The sequence below is a fragment of the Humulus lupulus genome, chromosome 6 (genome assembly GCF_963169125.1).
Source record: "Humulus lupulus chromosome 6, drHumLupu1.1, whole genome shotgun sequence".
NCBI classification, from domain to species: domain Eukaryota; kingdom Viridiplantae; phylum Streptophyta; class Magnoliopsida; order Rosales; family Cannabaceae; genus Humulus; species Humulus lupulus.
This window is the reverse complement of record NC_084798.1, coordinates 216,263,915-216,281,024: the sequence shown is the minus strand read 5'-3', so window position 1 is coordinate 216,281,024 and position 17,110 is coordinate 216,263,915. Positions and strand designations below refer to the sequence as shown.

General features: G+C 37.7%; 4 protein-coding genes across 4 annotated transcripts; all 4 read right to left on the bottom strand.

Moving 5' to 3' along the window:
- Nucleotides 1-5,026: 5,026 nt before the first annotated feature.
- LOC133784496 (uncharacterized) lies at nt 5,027-5,746 on the bottom strand. Its single transcript, XM_062223818.1, has 2 exons — nt 5,334-5,746; nt 5,027-5,245 (listed from the first exon to the last, which is right to left on the bottom strand). The coding sequence occupies exons 1-2, from the start codon at nt 5,666-5,668 to the stop codon at nt 5,104-5,106; spliced, it is 477 nt and encodes a 158-aa protein (XP_062079802.1). The 5' UTR covers nt 5,669-5,746; the 3' UTR covers nt 5,027-5,103.
- Nucleotides 5,747-5,755: 9 nt separating this feature from the next.
- Nucleotides 5,756-7,280, bottom strand: LOC133786046 (uncharacterized). Its single transcript, XM_062225261.1, has 3 exons — nt 6,852-7,280; nt 6,539-6,772; nt 5,756-5,851 (listed from the first exon to the last, which is right to left on the bottom strand). Exons 1-3 carry the CDS (start codon nt 7,179-7,181, stop codon nt 5,756-5,758), a joined length of 660 nt encoding a protein of 219 aa, XP_062081245.1. The 5' UTR covers nt 7,182-7,280.
- Nucleotides 7,281-13,609: 6,329 nt separating this feature from the next.
- Nucleotides 13,610-15,726, bottom strand: LOC133783252 (receptor-like protein 33). The gene is made up of 2 exons (XM_062222806.1): nt 13,917-15,726; nt 13,610-13,773 (listed from the first exon to the last, which is right to left on the bottom strand). Exon 1 carries the CDS (start codon nt 14,987-14,989, stop codon nt 13,967-13,969), a length of 1,023 nt encoding a protein of 340 aa, XP_062078790.1. The 5' UTR covers nt 14,990-15,726; the 3' UTR covers nt 13,610-13,773; nt 13,917-13,966.
- LOC133786045 (receptor-like protein 6) lies at nt 15,146-16,969 on the bottom strand. The gene is made up of 3 exons (XM_062225260.1): nt 16,140-16,969; nt 15,770-16,043; nt 15,146-15,643 (listed from the first exon to the last, which is right to left on the bottom strand). Exons 1-3 carry the CDS (start codon nt 16,967-16,969, stop codon nt 15,146-15,148), a joined length of 1,602 nt encoding a protein of 533 aa, XP_062081244.1.
- Nucleotides 16,970-17,110: the final 141 nt, after the last annotated feature.

The window sequence follows — 17,110 nt, the reverse complement described above, 5'->3', positions numbered from 1 at the left end:
GACTTTTTTTGCTTAATAGCATGGTGTAATACAAAATAATGCTAGGCATTTTTAACATTACAAAATAATGCCAAATTTTTTGCTAGTACCCAAAATACCTCTAAAAACAACTATCTCATCTCTTCCCTCCCCCTCTCTTCCTTCCTCATCTCTTCCTTCTTCTTGTTTCTTCCTCACTCTCACTCACCTCACCTCACCTCACACCACCACTAAGAGCACCATGGTAGAGCTTGGGACCGCCACTAAGAAAGCCATTTGTAGACCAAAGTAAGGGTTGAGAAATCTTGGAGAAAAATTTAATGGGTAAGCAATTTTTTCTTAAATACTTGGATTAGTGATGTTTCCTTTAAACTTTTTGAGCATTTCGTATAGATCTGAGCAATATTTGTACATTTTTTTGGGTTTTTTCTGGTTTTTTGTCGATCTGCGTTTTCTGGGAATTTTCTGGGTTAATGTTGTGCTCGATGGGTGCTCGATGCCTGCTCGATGTAGGCTCGATGACACACCAATTTTAGCGTTGCATGTTCTGCTCGATGGGTACTCGATACCTACTCGATGGGTACTCGATGGTAATGTTCATTCTCACTTTTTCATGCATGCTCGATAGATGCTCGATGTAGGCTCGATGACACACCAATTTTAGCGTTGCATGTTCTGCTCGATGGGTACTCGATACCTACTCGATGGGTACTCGATGGTAATGTTCATTCTCACTTTTTCATGCATGCTCGATAGATGCTTGATGCCTGCTCGATGGCACATCATTTTTTACGTTGCATATTGTACTCGATGGGTACTCGATACCTACTCGATGGGTACTCGATGGTAATGTGCATTCTCACTTTTTCATGCATGCTCGATAAATGCTCGATGCCTGCTCGATGCAAGCTCGATGGCACATCATTTTTTACGTTGCATATTGTACTCGATGGGTACTCGATGGTAATGTGCATTCTCACTTTTCATGCATGCTCGATAGATGCTCGATGCCTGCTCGATGCAAGCTCGATTGCACATATTTTTTTACGTTGCATGTTGTGCTCGATGGTTACTCGGTAGCTACTCGATGCAAGCTCGATGGTCATGTTTTTCAACATCATTAAAATACCATTTGTGTTTGTGTTTTTTTATTTCAGGTTCTACTGTTTACGTATTTGTTTCTTACAACGGTGTTTGGGAAATGCATGGTAGGAAATGGTATTTTAAGGATGCTGAAGGTGAAGTGATACCAGTAGAGAATGATGTCACTTACTTGCAACTACTTGACATACTGCACGAGACATTTCAGGTGGATAGAGAGGTGTATGAATTGAAACTCGAGGTGCCATACGTATGCGGTGAGCAACCATTTGCACCGGTTCAATTGAAGAATGATCGTCAAGTTCGTGTATTCTTAGGAATAAGCTTGAATGAACGGGTAGTCTTATGTGTGACTCCACTTAAGAAGAATGTCATATCAGATCCTATTATATTTTTAAATATAATGATTGATTAAATAAGTGTTACAATAGATGACTATCTATTTAATCTAGTGGGGGAATGTTATATTATTTTATAATATAATGTAATATTATATTATTTTATAATATAATGTTTTAGATTAAATAAATGTGACATAGAGTGTCACATATTGTAACATATAGTAGAGAGTTACATTATTTGGATATATGTAAAATATCCAAACATGTAACATATTTGGTGTTACAAATTCATCACAAATTTGTAACTCCTAAATATCACCCATTATTGTGTAGATTTGTTGTTACACAATATTGAGATGAATTTCTTAAAGCCATATGAGAAATGGCTGATAGAGATGTGATTTTAACTCCCATATTGTGTATGGAAGTTACAAAATCAAGTGGGAATAAATTGGAACGTTTTGAAAAAAACTGAAAAAAGTGTTGCTGAAATTGACTGAGGGCCGCGGCGCCTGGAACTAGCGCCGCGGCCCTAATGCCTGACAGCTTCTATAATTTCAGTTTTTTATCCAACTTTGAACGATTCCAACAGCTTAGTAACTCCCAATTCTCTATTTTAATTCCATAAAACACCCAATTAATCATTGGTAACAGCCATGGGGGTTGGTGGAATTTGAAATTCAAATGGTGTCTCTAAACTCTATAAATAGGAGCCTAATGCTCACTTGTAAGACACACCATTTCTATCCACTAGAGCACTTGGCTAGAAACACCTTGAGGCTTGATTATTCCAGAAAGCATTTCCAAAATCTGAGAGAGATCCCTTAGTGCTTGAGTTAGGGGGAAATAAGCTTTTGGACAAAGGTTTTAAACCTTGTTCAAGTTGGTGATCCCCAATCCTCTTCACTTAGGTTGTGTAAGTGAGAGTTTGTTTGTGGTTTATGTTCTTCCTTTTATTCCATTGTTCTTCTTCTTATTCTCTTGTTTTATTTACTTGTATATTTTGTTTAAGAGTTGTAATCTCTTCATTTGGTCCAAACACTTTATTTTACTTGTAACTTTTGTTTTGAGTTGTACTTTACTATTCTCTTCTTCATCATCATCTTCTTCATTTCCTTTGTTTTATTTGTATTTTCAGTTATAGAGTTGTAACACTTTATTTAATCAATCTTGTCCATTGTAATATTTTGCATAGAGTTGTAACATTATCTTACCTTTTCCATTGAGGCAATATTATTTTTCCTAACAGATTCTTCTCCTAGTGTGAACAAAAAAGACACGACTAGTATCGATCCATCTCCTGCAGGTAGCAGTTACAAGCATCTTAGAGAGGTGGGCACTTTTGTTCCAGTTACTGATCTGATGGCTACTATTCAGCTTGATATACCACAAGGAGGTCCCACAGGTGTGCTTGAGGCATATGAGTACGATCCCTATGTGAATGATGATCCAGTTGGTAATTGCTTTGAAGATAATGATGATGGTTCCGAGGATGACTCGTATTATAGTGCAGATGTTTCAAATGAGGAGTTAAACATTTCCCAAGCCCAACAAGTAGAAGAAGAGTCAGGACTGCCTCTTGCACAGGCACCTCTCCCAACTCAAGGACGCCGAGCACCTACTCGAAGCAGTAATCAACCTGCTAGGACAGAAGATAACACTGGGTGGAGGGAGACAATTGTATCAAGAGAAGATCACACCAGATGGAGTGCCCTAATGTTTACAAAAGAAGATATTGAGGCATCTGCTAAAACCCATTCCTCATCATCTGGTGGACTAATGGGAGAAATATATGTTGGGAAGACTTTTGAGGACAAGAATGATTTAAAAACCAAAGCTGCTCTATTTGCAATGAAGAATAACTTTGAGTATATGGTGAAAAAGTCTGGTACTGACGTGTGGTATATCACATGCAAAGATCCTGACTGTTGTTGGAGATTGAGAGGGAAAAAACAACCAATGTCCCCCATGTTTGAGATCACGGTATACAAGAGCGTACACACATGCTCACTAGAAGTGCGACAAAAAGGTCATCGTCAAGCTGCACCGTGGGTCGTTGGACACCTCATAAAGAACAAATACGCAGTTGATGGGACCAGTTACATGGCAAACAACATAAAGGAGGATATGAAGAAAAATTTTGGTATTGATATGAGTTATGAAAAGGCATGGAGATGTAGAGAGAAGGCACTTACGTATGTTAGGGGGACATATGAGGATTCGTATTGCAAGTTGCCATCCTACTTGCACATGTTGCAGCAAAAGAATCCAGGTACAATTACTGATTTTGTCACTGAAGATGGTCGTTTCCTATATTGCTTCTTTGCCATTGGAGTTTGTAGGAGAGGATTCAGATTTTGTCGTCCTGTGATATGTGTGGATGGCACGTTCTTGAAGAATAAGTACGGTGGCCACATGCTATGTGTCGTTGCTTTGGATGCGAATAGTCATTTATATCCAATTGCCTTCGGGTTGGTGGATAGTGAGAACCACAACTCGTGGAAATATTTCATGACGAAGTTGAAGGAAGCCATTAATTGGGGACGTTGATGACTTGGCTTTCGTGTCAGATAGGCATGCGAGTATTATTCATGCTCTAGAGGTTGTCTTTCCTGATGCCTACCACGGCGCATGCTACCATCACATCAGTATGAATGTGAAAGCCAAGTTCAAGACTGATCACTGTCACAGTGAGATGTGGGCAGCAGCCTATGCATGGAAGAAGACGGAATTTCTAAAGCATTATGAAAATATTAAGCGAATGGATCCTCCTATATAGCTGCCTATTTGGAGGGAATTGGTTTCGATAAGTGGTCTCGTCCTTTCTTTCCTGGAAAACGATACAATATAATGACTAGCAACAACGCTGAAAGCTTCAACAACAAGACCAAGGATGCAAGAACCTTTCCAGTTACAATTTTTTTAGAATTCATTCGGTTCACACTACAGTCTTGGTTTTCTGAACGACGTAGTGTGACAGAGAAGACTACCACCAAATTATCCACCCTGATGGAGGCAGATGTATCGAACAATGCTGACAAAGGAAGGTTCATGAATGTCTATGCCCTTGGTCAATTCGAGTTTCATGTAACTGGTGCAGACAGCGATGCTGAGGTGAATTTGATGACGAAATCATGCTCATGTGGGGTATTCCAGCTCATAGGCACACCTTGTCCCCATGCAGCTGCAGCAGCTATAGAGCGTGGAGTGAACCTTTACTCTTTGTGTTCACCGTTTTACACCATTGAGTCATGGAGGAATTCGTACAAAGAAACCATTTACCCAACTGGGAACGAGGATGACTGGATACTTCCAGATGACATTAAGAATATGGTAGTTGGTGTACCCATAGAGAAACAACAAGTTGGTCGCCCAAAAAAACCAAAGCTAGGAAGACCAAGGACAAATCGTTGGCCATCTGGCGGGGAAAAACCAGTTACAATGCGTAAGTGTAGTAGATGTGGTGGTCGTGGCCACAACAAATCCTCATGCAAAGCTCGGCTTTGAGTTTATTTTTTGTTGTATTTTATTTAAACTTGAAGTTGAAGGTTACTTTTCGTTTTCTTTTTTTATTGTCGTTAATGAATTTTTGTTGTTAATTGTCGTTAATAAAAAGATACTCGACTCAAAAAAATTTCTTAAAAATCTACATTTTAAGCAAATAAATATAACATGAGAATGTTCAATGTCTAACATTCTGATACCATAAGTCAACTGTCCATTTGTTTCTGAACAACTCCATGTTGTCATCGCAAATCGTGTCAAGTGGTAGCCTACCCAATAAGTGTTCGATGTGCTTGATGGCGTACACACCACAATCTCCACTGTAACCAAAACATAAATTGCATTAGTAACAAAATCAACATGGAATTTAATTTAAAAAACTTGAATAAAAAGTAGACTTTTGTTTACCTGACTTTGGTTTGGGGTACTGAATCAACTGGCATGCGGTGCACATTGAACTCTTTGCATCTTTTAGCTCCAGGTGGAATCGTCAACCGAGGGTCGTCCTTGAAAAGTTGTGACTGCAATAACAACGATGGGAACAAAGTAGACCATGACTTCATAAAAGATTGCAGTTGTTTATCACTTATCACTGTCACGTCCGAATCATAAACATTCAGAGTCCAAGTAGAAATGGAGGCTTCAACTGCAAACCAATGCGCTTGAAGGTAGTTCTGGCACCAATATACAGTGTCTACTCCCTTCCACGATGCCAGAAATTGATTGTCAATTCCCGTAATCATTGATATCACATCTGAATCCCACAAAAACCTTTTCTTATCCGCTTCCTTGGCATTCTGATATGCATCATAACGGGCCGGTACCACTTGTCAGAACATAATATTCATCACAACACCATCTTGCCGATACGCCCCGGGATAGAACTGTCGACGCCTACGTAGCATATGCATGGCCGCATCAATATGCTGCAAAAATGATTGGAAAGTAATTAATCAGCCTATCGAAACCCCTATTGAACCCACTGCTTATACTAGATAACAAATATTAATAAATTTAATAAAATTACTTACCCCATCATCGATCCAAAACTGTGGTGTCTTCATCGTCAGAAACCAACTCGGACCATACACACCAGATTGGACATCCCTCTTCGTCTTGTTCGGAATATCTCCAAGCAACCACTTGCCGACCGTTCTGTACTGTGTAGCAAGTGGCTTCTTTAGAGGGTCGAGGACTAATGGCACGTCATCAATCGCATCCAAACGAGCTTTCTTTCTGGTTGGGTCGGTGTAGTCTTCAAATTTCTTAGGTTTGCGTCTTTTCCTCTTGGCCAATTGAAACTCTACACCAGCAACATCCCCATGTTCTATAATAGCAACACCTGGGGTCTCAGGATTTGCTGTGAGTACTATCGGGGGAGGAGTGCCTATGTCATGTGAGACAAAATCATCTGGGAGGTCAAGTGAGTCGGAATCAGAATCAGAATCATTTGGAAGATCTTGTACTAATGTCAAGATCTTATTGACAGCATCCATGATGACCGCCTGGTTCTCTAGGATGGTATCCTGACGACTCTCGACTCGCTCCAATCTCTCCAACACCTCCCGTAAATCAGGTTGATCAGGACTGGGGTGTACCGATGGGGTTGGGGCCGAGGGTGTGGGGTCGATGGGGACTGGGGTATCCTCATCATCAGGGCCATCAACAAAAATATTTGCTGCCTTCGCAACCTCAGCAGCTATCTCCGCCACCTTCTCAAAATCAGTGGGAGTTTCTACCTCTTCTTCTTGGCCCAACCCGGGATACAAGGGAGCATCACCCTCCGTCAGAGCGCTATAATAATCTATCTCCGAAGACCGGGGCTTCAACATGGACAACACAATCAACTGCATCAAATACAAAGCATTAAGTCAGTTTGAAACCACCAAAGAATACTCTATTTTGACATAATATAGCAGAACTTACACTCGTCTTCTTGAACATCGGTGCAAGGTCGGCCTTCGAAATAGGACGCTCCTTATTGCTCGACCAACTAAGCATCCTCGGAAACTGGTTTCCATGGTTAATACCATACTCACGTGCAAACTGCTGGATGGCTTCATATGCCCAATACTGCAATGAAGGGACATAACCATACAAACTGTATTTTGCTTCTTTCTGTTTCCCCTTAACTTCCTTTTTCTTCTCATAGTTCCTTTTCTGATGATGCATGTCTTTCTTACATGAATCCATAAGCTTGTTAAAAGACACCTTCCCCCATGGGTAAGTAAAGAAGTACTCAGTGTTCTCCACCATCTTCAGCGAATCTATCCAGACATTTAACTTGCCCTCTCGTGCAAGTAAAACCCCCTCAACAAAGAAACATAGGCCCAACTTGTAGGCATCTTCAACTACAGTGCAATTTTTTAAAGCGGCCTCCAAATGCATTAACTTCACTGTTTCTTCATCATTAAAGTACTCCTTGATTAAGCGGTCACTAGTCAAGTGTTTCTTCAAATCAGTCTCAGATGGCCCGGAACTGAAGTTCAACCCCGTAACCAAAGCAAACTCGCCTCTACCAAATCTGCAGGGTCTAGATCCCAAATGTAAATGCAACTCATCCTCTTTGAAGCACTGGATCTTGCGCAACATTAATTGATGCAGAGAAGTCCAATTTCTCAGCCATGAAAAATTGTTTGAATGGGGATTCCTTCACCCTTTCTACCAACCCGAGCTCCTCAAACTTGTCCTTGATTGTTTTAAAGTAACCATTGCCCCTATATGTGACTCGTCCAGGAAAGTGATCTGTCAAGGGTAAAAGATACTTCGGCATCTGCAAAAAATAAAGATAACAATAATACAGTTAAACAAAGTCGCATGAAAAATCCATAAATAAACATACATGCAACCATCGAACCCATCTCGAACACCCATCGAACCCCAACCCGAGTACCCATCGAACCCCCTATCGAACCCCTAGAGCATGCATCGAACCACCATCGAACCCAACATAAGACCCAATCCATCGAGCATGCATCGAACCCCCATCGAGCATGCATCTAATTTCTTAGTTTTAAACCCGGAACCCATAATGGGCCTACCCCATCGAACCCCTAAGGCCTACCCTATCGAACCAACATCGACAAGCATCGAACCCAACAAATACCAAACCCATCGAGCATGCATCGAACCCCATCGAGCATGAATCGAACCCAACAAATACACAACCCATCGAGCATGCATCGATCCCCCATCGAGCATCGAACCTAAACTTGGAACCCTTAACGGCTTAACTTATCGAACCCCCATCGAGCATGCATCGAACCCCCCCATCGAGCATCGAACCTAAACTTGGAACCCTTAACGGCTTAACCTATCGAACCCCCATCGAGCATGCATCGAACCCCCCCATCGAGCATGCATCGAACCCCCATCGAGCATCGAACCTAAACTTGGAACCCTTAACGGCTTAACCTATCGAACCCCCATCGAGCATGCATCGAACCTCCCATCGAGCAACCTTACAGACCCACAAAAATCCCAGGCTTCACTAAAACATACCCACACTATTCCATACCCAAAACAAACCAGATTAATCCATACACACAAACAATCCCACACTAATCCATACACAAACAATTCCACACTAATCCATACACATACACACAAACAATAAGCTTACCTTTGTTTTGGGTATGGAGAAACTAGAACCGTGGGTTTTGGATGACAGACGGTGAGAGGCAAGACGGAGGCGCGGGGTTTCGACGGAGGCGCGGGGTTTCGACGGGGGCTGTGACGGGGGCTCGACGGGGGGCAGCGCGGCTTCGACGGGGGCCGCGACGGGGACTCGAACCGAGAGTTTGAGAGAGAAAGCTTGAGAAACCGACGAGGAGATCTGGGTAGTTCAATGGTCGGGGGGTTGGGAGTTTGTGACCAAGAGTTTGAGAGAGAGAGGGAGAATCAAAACTGGGATTGGGGGGAATTGTGACAGGGGTATTTTGGGTACTAGCAAAAAATTTGGCATTCTTTTGTAATGTTAAAAATGCCTAGCATTATTTTGTATTACACCACACTATTAAGCATAAAAAGTCAAATTTCCCTTTTGAAAACATAAATATTTGGTATCCTAATTGATAAAATTTTGTCAATATGACCAAACTGTCAGCAATTATATATAACTTGTAGCTTATATGATTGAGAGTAATTTGATTAAATTGGTAAAATTTTAGTAATTAAATTTGAGTTTAGGATATCAAATATGTACGATTATAAAATGCAGGGTACCAAATATGTACGATTTCAAAATGCAGGGTATCAAATGCGCATTATTTGTAAACACAGGGTACCAAGATGATACTTTGCAAAAACACAGGTTATCAAATGGTTACCTACTCTAAATTAAAATACAAAGTTATTAATTCCAAAAGCAAATATATTACAATTAATCTTAATTTGGTCTATAAGCTTACCAAAAGTCGACAATTTCCTTCATCACAAGCTTGCTGGCCGGTTTGACAATCTAGATCATCATTCTTAGACGAATATTTGTTTGACGGCGTAGTCTTTGTCTTTGTCGTCCTTGAACCTCTTTGTAAAGCCAATAATCAAACCTTTCACTGCAAAGCACCATGTAAACCTTCCTTGATGATATGGATAGATAATTCGATCTTATATCGATCTGATAAATAATTTCAACCTATATATATAGGAGTGTTACTATTTGACATATTAAAGTGCTCAATACCACATAAGGTGACACTCTGTGTTAGTTAGCAATACCTTATAATACTAATTAAATTCAAATGTGTGAGACTCGATATTGGATTATACCAATAATAATATGTCATTTTCTTGTGATGTTGGACACCACAATTTGCGTGTGTATTGGCTTCTACTTGGCTAGTAATAAATGAAAAAAAAGTTGAAAAATAGAGTCAAAGTCCTTCAAGTAAAACAAATTATAGTACAACTGTTTGATTGGAAATATGACTTGATCATATTAATTATATGATTCATCTTAGCTTATATTTTGGTTGGAAGTAATTCTTCCATAATACGAATATGGACCAAATACAACACTATTTGGTGAAGAAGTAATGACGCTGACCCCACAAAGACATTAATTTTGTCTGGACTAGTTTTGAGTCATTTTATATAGAGAAATTTGTGAAAATAATTTTTTTAAGTGATTTTGTACTCTCGCCTATTTTTGATAATTTTTTTAACAAAATAATATATTTCTAAAAAATTTGGCCGACTGTTTGAATTTTCGACTAACTGTCTAAATGATAAGATATCATAATGCAAGGAATTATTAAAACTAGACTAGAATGCAAAACGACTTTAAAAAATAAACAATTTTGCAAAAGGACCCTTTTATATATTTTATTCTTATGAATTATATTGACTAATAACGTGATTATTACTTATATATATGTACATGTGGTTCTAAGATTATAAAGAATAAATAAAGAAGAGATTTCTTCTATCTAAATAAGTTCATTATCTAATCATAGCGCATGTTAAGCTAATTGAATTATGATTACTTGAAAATAAATAAGTAAATAAAAACTGTCACTAGCAAATATTGTGGCTTATATGAAAGTTAATATAATAATGTTGTTGTCCAATAATTTAAAGAGAAATTGGTGAAAATAACTTATTTTTTTTTAAATAAAGGAAGATTCTCTAACTGCCTGATTCTGACGTAATATTACTTCACATTAATTATATATATACTAGATACAAACAACGTGCAATATGCACGTTTGCTTAGTTTTATTTTTGTCCGATTTAGCATTTGGAAGTTTGTTAGATTTTGCAATGGATAGCACCAAAGATAATCCCCTATAATCCATTAGTGTGAGGTTAGAGGGGAAGAATTATTCGTATTGAAACTATGAGACGAAAAAAAAATTGAGAGGAAAAAAGTTGTAGGGTTATGTCTCTGGGATTGTGATTAAAACATGATAAAGTAGATTTGAAACTTTGCTAGAAAATTGGGAAGTGGATTATTAAAAAATTATCACTTGGATAAACAACTCTATAGAACACTCAATAGGTACCCAATTAGCCAAGTATGAAACAACAAAGGAAGTTTGAAAACATCTTGCAAGATTGTATACACAATCTAACTTTGCAAAGCAATATCAATTGGAATCAAATATTAGAGCTCTTGAGCAGAAATATATGAGTATTGAAGAGTTTTATATAGTCATGACAGATCTTTGGGATCAATTGGCTATTACTGAATCTGCAGAACTACGAGTTTTTGCACCTTATTGTAGGGAGGAATAACGATTTGTTCCATGTTAATGACACTTCATGATAACTTTGAGAGACTTAGTGGATCTATTTTGCATCATATTCTACATCTTACAGTTGATTCAGTGGTCAGTAAGTTGTTGGCATATACAATTTATCTTATGTAGAGTCCAAGAACTTTACTTAGCTAATTGTTTAGTAGTATTATAGTATGTTTAGTGTTATCATTGTTACTTTGGATTTTTGGTTCAGACCGGGAGTTATTTGGACACTCATAGTAGTACTTATAGATTTTCTAAGTTTAACCTATAGTTTAAGAATATTAAGTATAACCTAAGGTTTGATTAATGTGACTGATATTAAGGATTATATTATTATATTATAAGGTTTAGACATCAACCAATAGGATTTTAAGCACATGTTTTGAATGGTAATTAAGGATTAAGTATTTTTGAGGATTAAATTAAATAAGGGTAAAAGTTTGAATGTATAGGGTCAGTCAGCAGCTTTGAGCACGTTGAGGGCTTAGTCAAGGCTGTTTAATCCATTCAAACTTAGCTAAAAATGTGTAAATTCGTGTTTAAATATTCTGCGTATGCCGATATATCGCAGCTATAGGGGGCGATATGTCGCAGCACGTAGATACGGAAAACACGAATCGATGCACGGTCGCCTCGGGAACAAAGGTCCAGGCGATATATCGCCTATAGGGGGCGATATATCGCCTCCACCAGCATGAATTCAAATACTTTTGAATTCCTTTCCCTTCAGCCATTCAAACTCCTTCAACAGTCCAGCATCTTCTGAACGAGTCTTCAGCCTCTGCTGAACGATTATTCAAATGATTTTCACTTAAAAAGCCATTATTTTTATTCAAGTAAAATCAAGATATTTTCATTCCCAAACTCTATAAATAGGACCTAGTACCCAGCCATTATTCACCATTTGCTCTAAGTTCAGAGGCTGCTAGTGTTAAGTGAGTGTGAGAGTGTAAACACTTGGTTTGGGGAAAAACTATAAGCTTAAACATCATAAGCTTATCAAACACTTTGGGAAGTGAGTTCTATAGTATTTCGGTGAAGGTTAGATTGATCTTGCAATCTTTGAGGTAAACCCAAAACTCTAGTTCTTTTCTGTATTTTTATGTTATTTCCTTTCTCAAAACCTTCTACTCAGTCCCCTAACCTTATTCTTATTTTGGTTAGGGAATCCAAGCTTTTAAGCATATAAGTCGGTAAGTATGTTTTCTATGGTTTAGTCTTTCCATCTCTTTCATTTCATCTCCTTTCTTTAGACTTACTCTTTCTTATGGTTTTAGGAGTGTTCCAACAATCCCAACTCAGTCCATAATCTCGGTAACTTTGGTAAGGAAAATAGGCTAGAATTAATATGTTATGTGCTTATGTTATATATTAAAAGTGTTATGATATGTATATGTGTATGTTTGTAGGCTTGGGCATATGACCCATATGACTAACAAGACCCCAAATGGGTTATGGGCATATGACCTACTTAGCTAGTAGGACCCCATTAACCCCATGGGCATATGCTTGTTTAGTCTATGGGACCCCAAGTAATAATGGCCATTATAATAAGTGTATGTTATATGTATTATGTTAAGTCTTTATGTTTTCTTATGAAATTATGTATGTGACTTTGTGTTAGATTTTCCTTACTGGGCATTAGGCTCATTCCTTTCTGTTTATGTGCAGGAAAATAAGTTTATAGGCGGAAAGATTCGTGACGCTTGGAGAATGTGTATCGATGATGAATGGAGTCAAGGGGCCGAGTGTTATTCGATTCGAGGATATAGTCTCCTTTTATGTTTTTATGGTTTTTATGTGTATTTTCCGCATTATTATGTAATGTTTTTTTTATTTTAAATCTTATTTTGTTTAAAAGACAATGGGATCCCAAAATCCTTCTTAGTATTCTGTTTATTTGTAAATAACTCTTATTTTCAAGTTATTCAATAAATTATGGTATTTTCGTAAAAATGTAAGTTTTATGTATAGTTTCGATAATGGTCCAATTAGTCTAGATTAGTGGGTCATTACATCTTAAGTGTTAAGTAGGAAAAGGCATCCTCTCGGAACCTAACAATTTTATTTTGACAGTTCCTCTTAGATCTTTTACTGACCATGAGAATAAAACACATACAAAAGTTTTCGTTGTTGAATGCATTTTTTGCAAACAAAGGGTCATTGGTGAATCGTGTACCACCACAACAAAGACATCAGTTTAAACATCCTCATCATAGTAACCAACCATAATTCAATAATCAACCGCCTTATTATAGTTACTGTAAAGTCCTAATTTTGAAATATATGACATCATAAGTGAAATATGCTTCAAATTAAAGATAACACAATATAAATTGGTAATCCTTCATAAACAAACGTGTGATTCATAATTTTATTAAAAATGGATAGATATGAAAGCTCCAATATTAGGCACGACATGTAAACTACAATTATATATTTGAAAAAGAAAATAAAACATTCAATTTCCTCTTCAATGACTACATCGGCATAGGGAAACAAGATTTTTTGAACAAGAGAATAAGATGAGGTTCACACGTTAGTCTAAACAAATCAAGAGCTATTGCAGACACAGCAAACTTCATCAACTTTGTCCCTTCTCTCTGTATGGTATTAAAACATACCAAGATAAAATAAGAAACAAAGATGCATTAGGATCAATCAAGTTTAATAAATTAAAATACAAAGTAATTAATTCCAAAGGCAAATATATTACAATTAATCTTAATTTGGTCTATAAGCTTACCGAAAGTCAACAATTTCCTACATCACAAGCTTGGTGGCGAGTTTGACAATCTAGTTCATCATTCTTAGACGAGTATTTGTTTGACGACGTAGTCTTTGTCTTTGTCTTTGTCGTCCTTCAACCTTTTTGTAAAGCCAATAATCAAACCTTTCACTGTAACGCACCATGTAGCCCACAGATATCCCGATAATTAGTCCACATCCATATCCTATCATCACAATTTTCCAATCAAAGATTATGTGATCCGTATGTTTCTCGCCATGATCACCATCTTGTTGCATCCCATTGTTGCATGATTTAGATAAAGGAGGCCCACATAACTCCACGTTTCCACTATATGAATCTTCATTGAACGTATCAAATTGGTTTCCACGAGGTATTGGTCCCACCAATTTGTTATGTGAAAGGTTTAAGTATGAAAGTTGTGTCAGATCCATCATTTCACTAGGAATCCCCCCAACCAGCTTATTCGAAGAGAGATCTAACCATTCAAGATTACTTAAGTTTATCAATGAGATAGGAATAGAACCCTCTAGTCTATTTTGAGAAAAGTTGAGCCCTTTAAGAGATTTCAGCTGTCTAATTGACTTCGGAATCGCTCCTTCAAAGTTATTTCTTGAAAAATCGATTGTTACAAAAATAATTATGATTTTTTCAAGTATAAGTTCATGACCTTTCACTACCAAATTCACAGAATCTTGGTAATAGGTTTCTCCTATGTGTGTCAGGTTTCTAGTGGCATGTCCATCCATCATAGACGTGAAACTCTCAAAATACTTTGTTGGTAATAGACCAATGAATTCATTGTTAGAGAGATCCATGATCTGCAACTTCTGAAATGGATGTTCAACCTTAGGTGGCCTTATGAAACCATGGAATCTATTGGATTTCAAAACAAGAACTCGAAGCATTGGAAGATCTTCCAACCATTGAGGGAAGGTATCGTTTATCTTGTTATTTCCCACGTCTAAAACTTCTAAGCTTTGGCAACTATGCAGAGAACTTGGCAGGGGTCCATCTAGATGATTGTTACTAAGGTGCAAACTCCTCAAATTAGTTAAATTTTCAAACATGTCACGAGGGATTTCTCCATTAAGATTATTCGAATGCAAATCTAAAACAGAGATAGAGAACTTATTTCCAAGACATGAAGGGATTTTTCCATGAATACTGTTATTGGAGACATCAAGGATTTCCAACTCACTCAAATTGCAATATGTAGAAGGTATCTATCCAGATAGAGCATTGTTTGAGATGAAAAAAATAGTCACTGAAGGTGGAACAGTAGGAAGAGGCCCTTGAATCATGTTAGAGCGAAGATCTACAGTGTCTAGGCTTTTACATGGAATTTTCTGTACACTTGTTAAGAAGTTGTGAGAAATGTTCAATCTAGACAACGAACATGTTCCCTCGTTCCACAGCCATTCAGGAATCCTACCCTGAATTTGATTCTGGGAAAGTTGTAGTGTTTGTAAGCTTTTCATGTTTTTCAGAAAATATGGAAATTCTCTAATGTTGCATGAAGCCAAACCCAAATCAGAAAGTTGAGGAAATGAATCATTGTTGGTGTATTTATGTGTGGAGACGGTGAAATTGTTAAAAGAAAGGTCAAGACTCTGAAGATTTTTCAACATTGAAAACTTGTTTAACTCTAAAACACCATCCAAATTATTGTGTGAGAGATCTAGGTGTAGTAGGTTTTTCTGTTGAAATATTGAGTTTGGAATCTGTCCATGTAGTTTATTAGAACCCAAATAAAGGTTTTCAAGAGATTTAGAATGAAATTCTTTAATTGGGCCAGTAAGCTTGTTATTGTTCAGCAGCAAAAAATTTAAATATGGAAGAGAATATACCCAGGAAGGTATTGATTCACTAAGCAAGTTATCAAATATGGAGAGGGCCCTTAAGTTCAATTGTAGTGGGCTTTGTGAGGAATTTGCTTTTGGAAATTCAGGAATCTTACCAGCAAAATTGTTGCGAGAAAGATCCAAAAAGGCCAACTGCTGAAGATTGAGAAAAAACAATGGGATTTGACCTCCAAGATTGTTGCTATCGATGCATAAGGAAATGAGTTCCACTAATTGAGTGAGGTTAGTCAACATTGCATTGTTTGATGATCCTTTAAAACTACAATTTCAAAGATACAAAATCTGCAAAGACTTGGCACTTGAACACATGTAAGGTAAATCAATAGATATTTTTGTGTGAGAAAGTTCTAAGTACCTGAGTGGACTACTCCAATTAAACATAGGCAGAGAACCAGTAAGATTACCACTAAAAGGTGAATATGGATTGGTTCCCAATGCCAGCTCCTGAAGATTTGGTAAGCGAAAGACATATTCTGGGAATTTCCCTCGCAATCCACACCAACTAAGATCAAGAGTCGTCAAGGAAGAAGACACATTCATGAAAGAACTAACTAGTTCAACACCAGACATGTCGATGTTAATCATAATAAGTTCCATGAGATTGGTGAAGTTTTGAAGCATTTTTTTCAAGACAAATGGCCCCATCAAAAGATGACTATCATCGAAATTACCACAAATGGTAAGATAAGAAAGTTTAGAGAGGTGAGAAATTTCTTCAGGGACATAACCAGAAAAGTTGGCAAAAAAGAGACTAAGCGTTTTCATGTTGGGAAAACTGCCAATTTCAGGAGGAATTGGAGAGCAAGAGAAATTATTGTGGTCAAGGATTAAAGTTTGGAGATGGGGAAGTGAGAAAAGGGTGCTGTTGGAGTGAAGAGGGCCTTGAAGACCGCTAGAACTGAGGTTGAGGCCAATTACATGACCTGAAATATGATCACATGACACTCCATCCCATGAACAACAATCTGTGCCATTCTTCCAAGAGACTGTCTTGGGCTTCATTACAAAGTCGAACATGCTTGGATTGATGATAAAGGAGTTGCTGAATTGGAGCAGAGCAGAGCTCTCGGCAGGATGACACAACAAATTATTAGAAGGTGAAGGAGTCGATGAGTCGATTAAAGATTGAGAAAGGAGGAGTACAAGGGTAATGAGAAACATCAAACGTGATGACCAGTACTCCATCTTTAGATTAGTGGTGGAATGAAAACTCTATGCTTTTGGTTTGGTTTGGTTTTGTATGTATATATGTGCTCCTCTCATATCATTAACGGTGCAAAAAAGAAGATGAAAAATGGAGGAGTCAAACTCTTCATATCAATTATT

What these genes read in the sequence shown, in the direction of transcription:
- LOC133784496 (XM_062223818.1), bottom strand. Translation starts at nt 5,668, where the DNA reads ATGATTACGGGAATTGACAATCAATTTCTGGCATCGTGGAAGGGAGTA. An exon ending in GTACCCCAAACCAAAGTCAG is followed by an intron (nt 5,246 to 5,333) that starts GTAAACAAAAGT and finishes TTTTGGTTACAG; the next exon opens with TGGAGATTGTGGTGTGTACG.
- LOC133786046 (XM_062225261.1), bottom strand. Translation starts at nt 7,181, where the DNA reads ATGGTGGAGAACACTGAGTACTTCTTTACTTACCCATGGGGGAAGGTG. An exon ending in CGATGTTCAAGAAGACGAGT is followed by an intron (nt 6,773 to 6,851) that starts GTAAGTTCTGCT and finishes TATTTGATGCAG; the next exon opens with TTGATTGTGTTGTCCATGTT. An exon ending in CCATCGACCCCACACCCTCG is followed by an intron (nt 5,852 to 6,538) that starts GCCCCAACCCCA and finishes TCATTTTTGCAG; the next exon opens with CATATTGATGCGGCCATGCA.
- LOC133783252 (XM_062222806.1), bottom strand. Translation starts at nt 14,989, where the DNA reads ATGTTTGAAAATTTAACTAATTTGAGGAGTTTGCACCTTAGTAACAAT.
- LOC133786045 (XM_062225260.1), bottom strand. Translation starts at nt 16,969, where the DNA reads ATGGAGTACTGGTCATCACGTTTGATGTTTCTCATTACCCTTGTACTC. An exon ending in AATTGGAGTAGTCCACTCAG is followed by an intron (nt 16,044 to 16,139) that starts GTACTTAGAACT and finishes TTGAAATTGTAG; the next exon opens with TTTTAAAGGATCATCAAACA. An exon ending in GTGAATCAATACCTTCCTGG is followed by an intron (nt 15,644 to 15,769) that starts GTATATTCTCTT and finishes CTACATGGACAG; the next exon opens with ATTCCAAACTCAATATTTCA.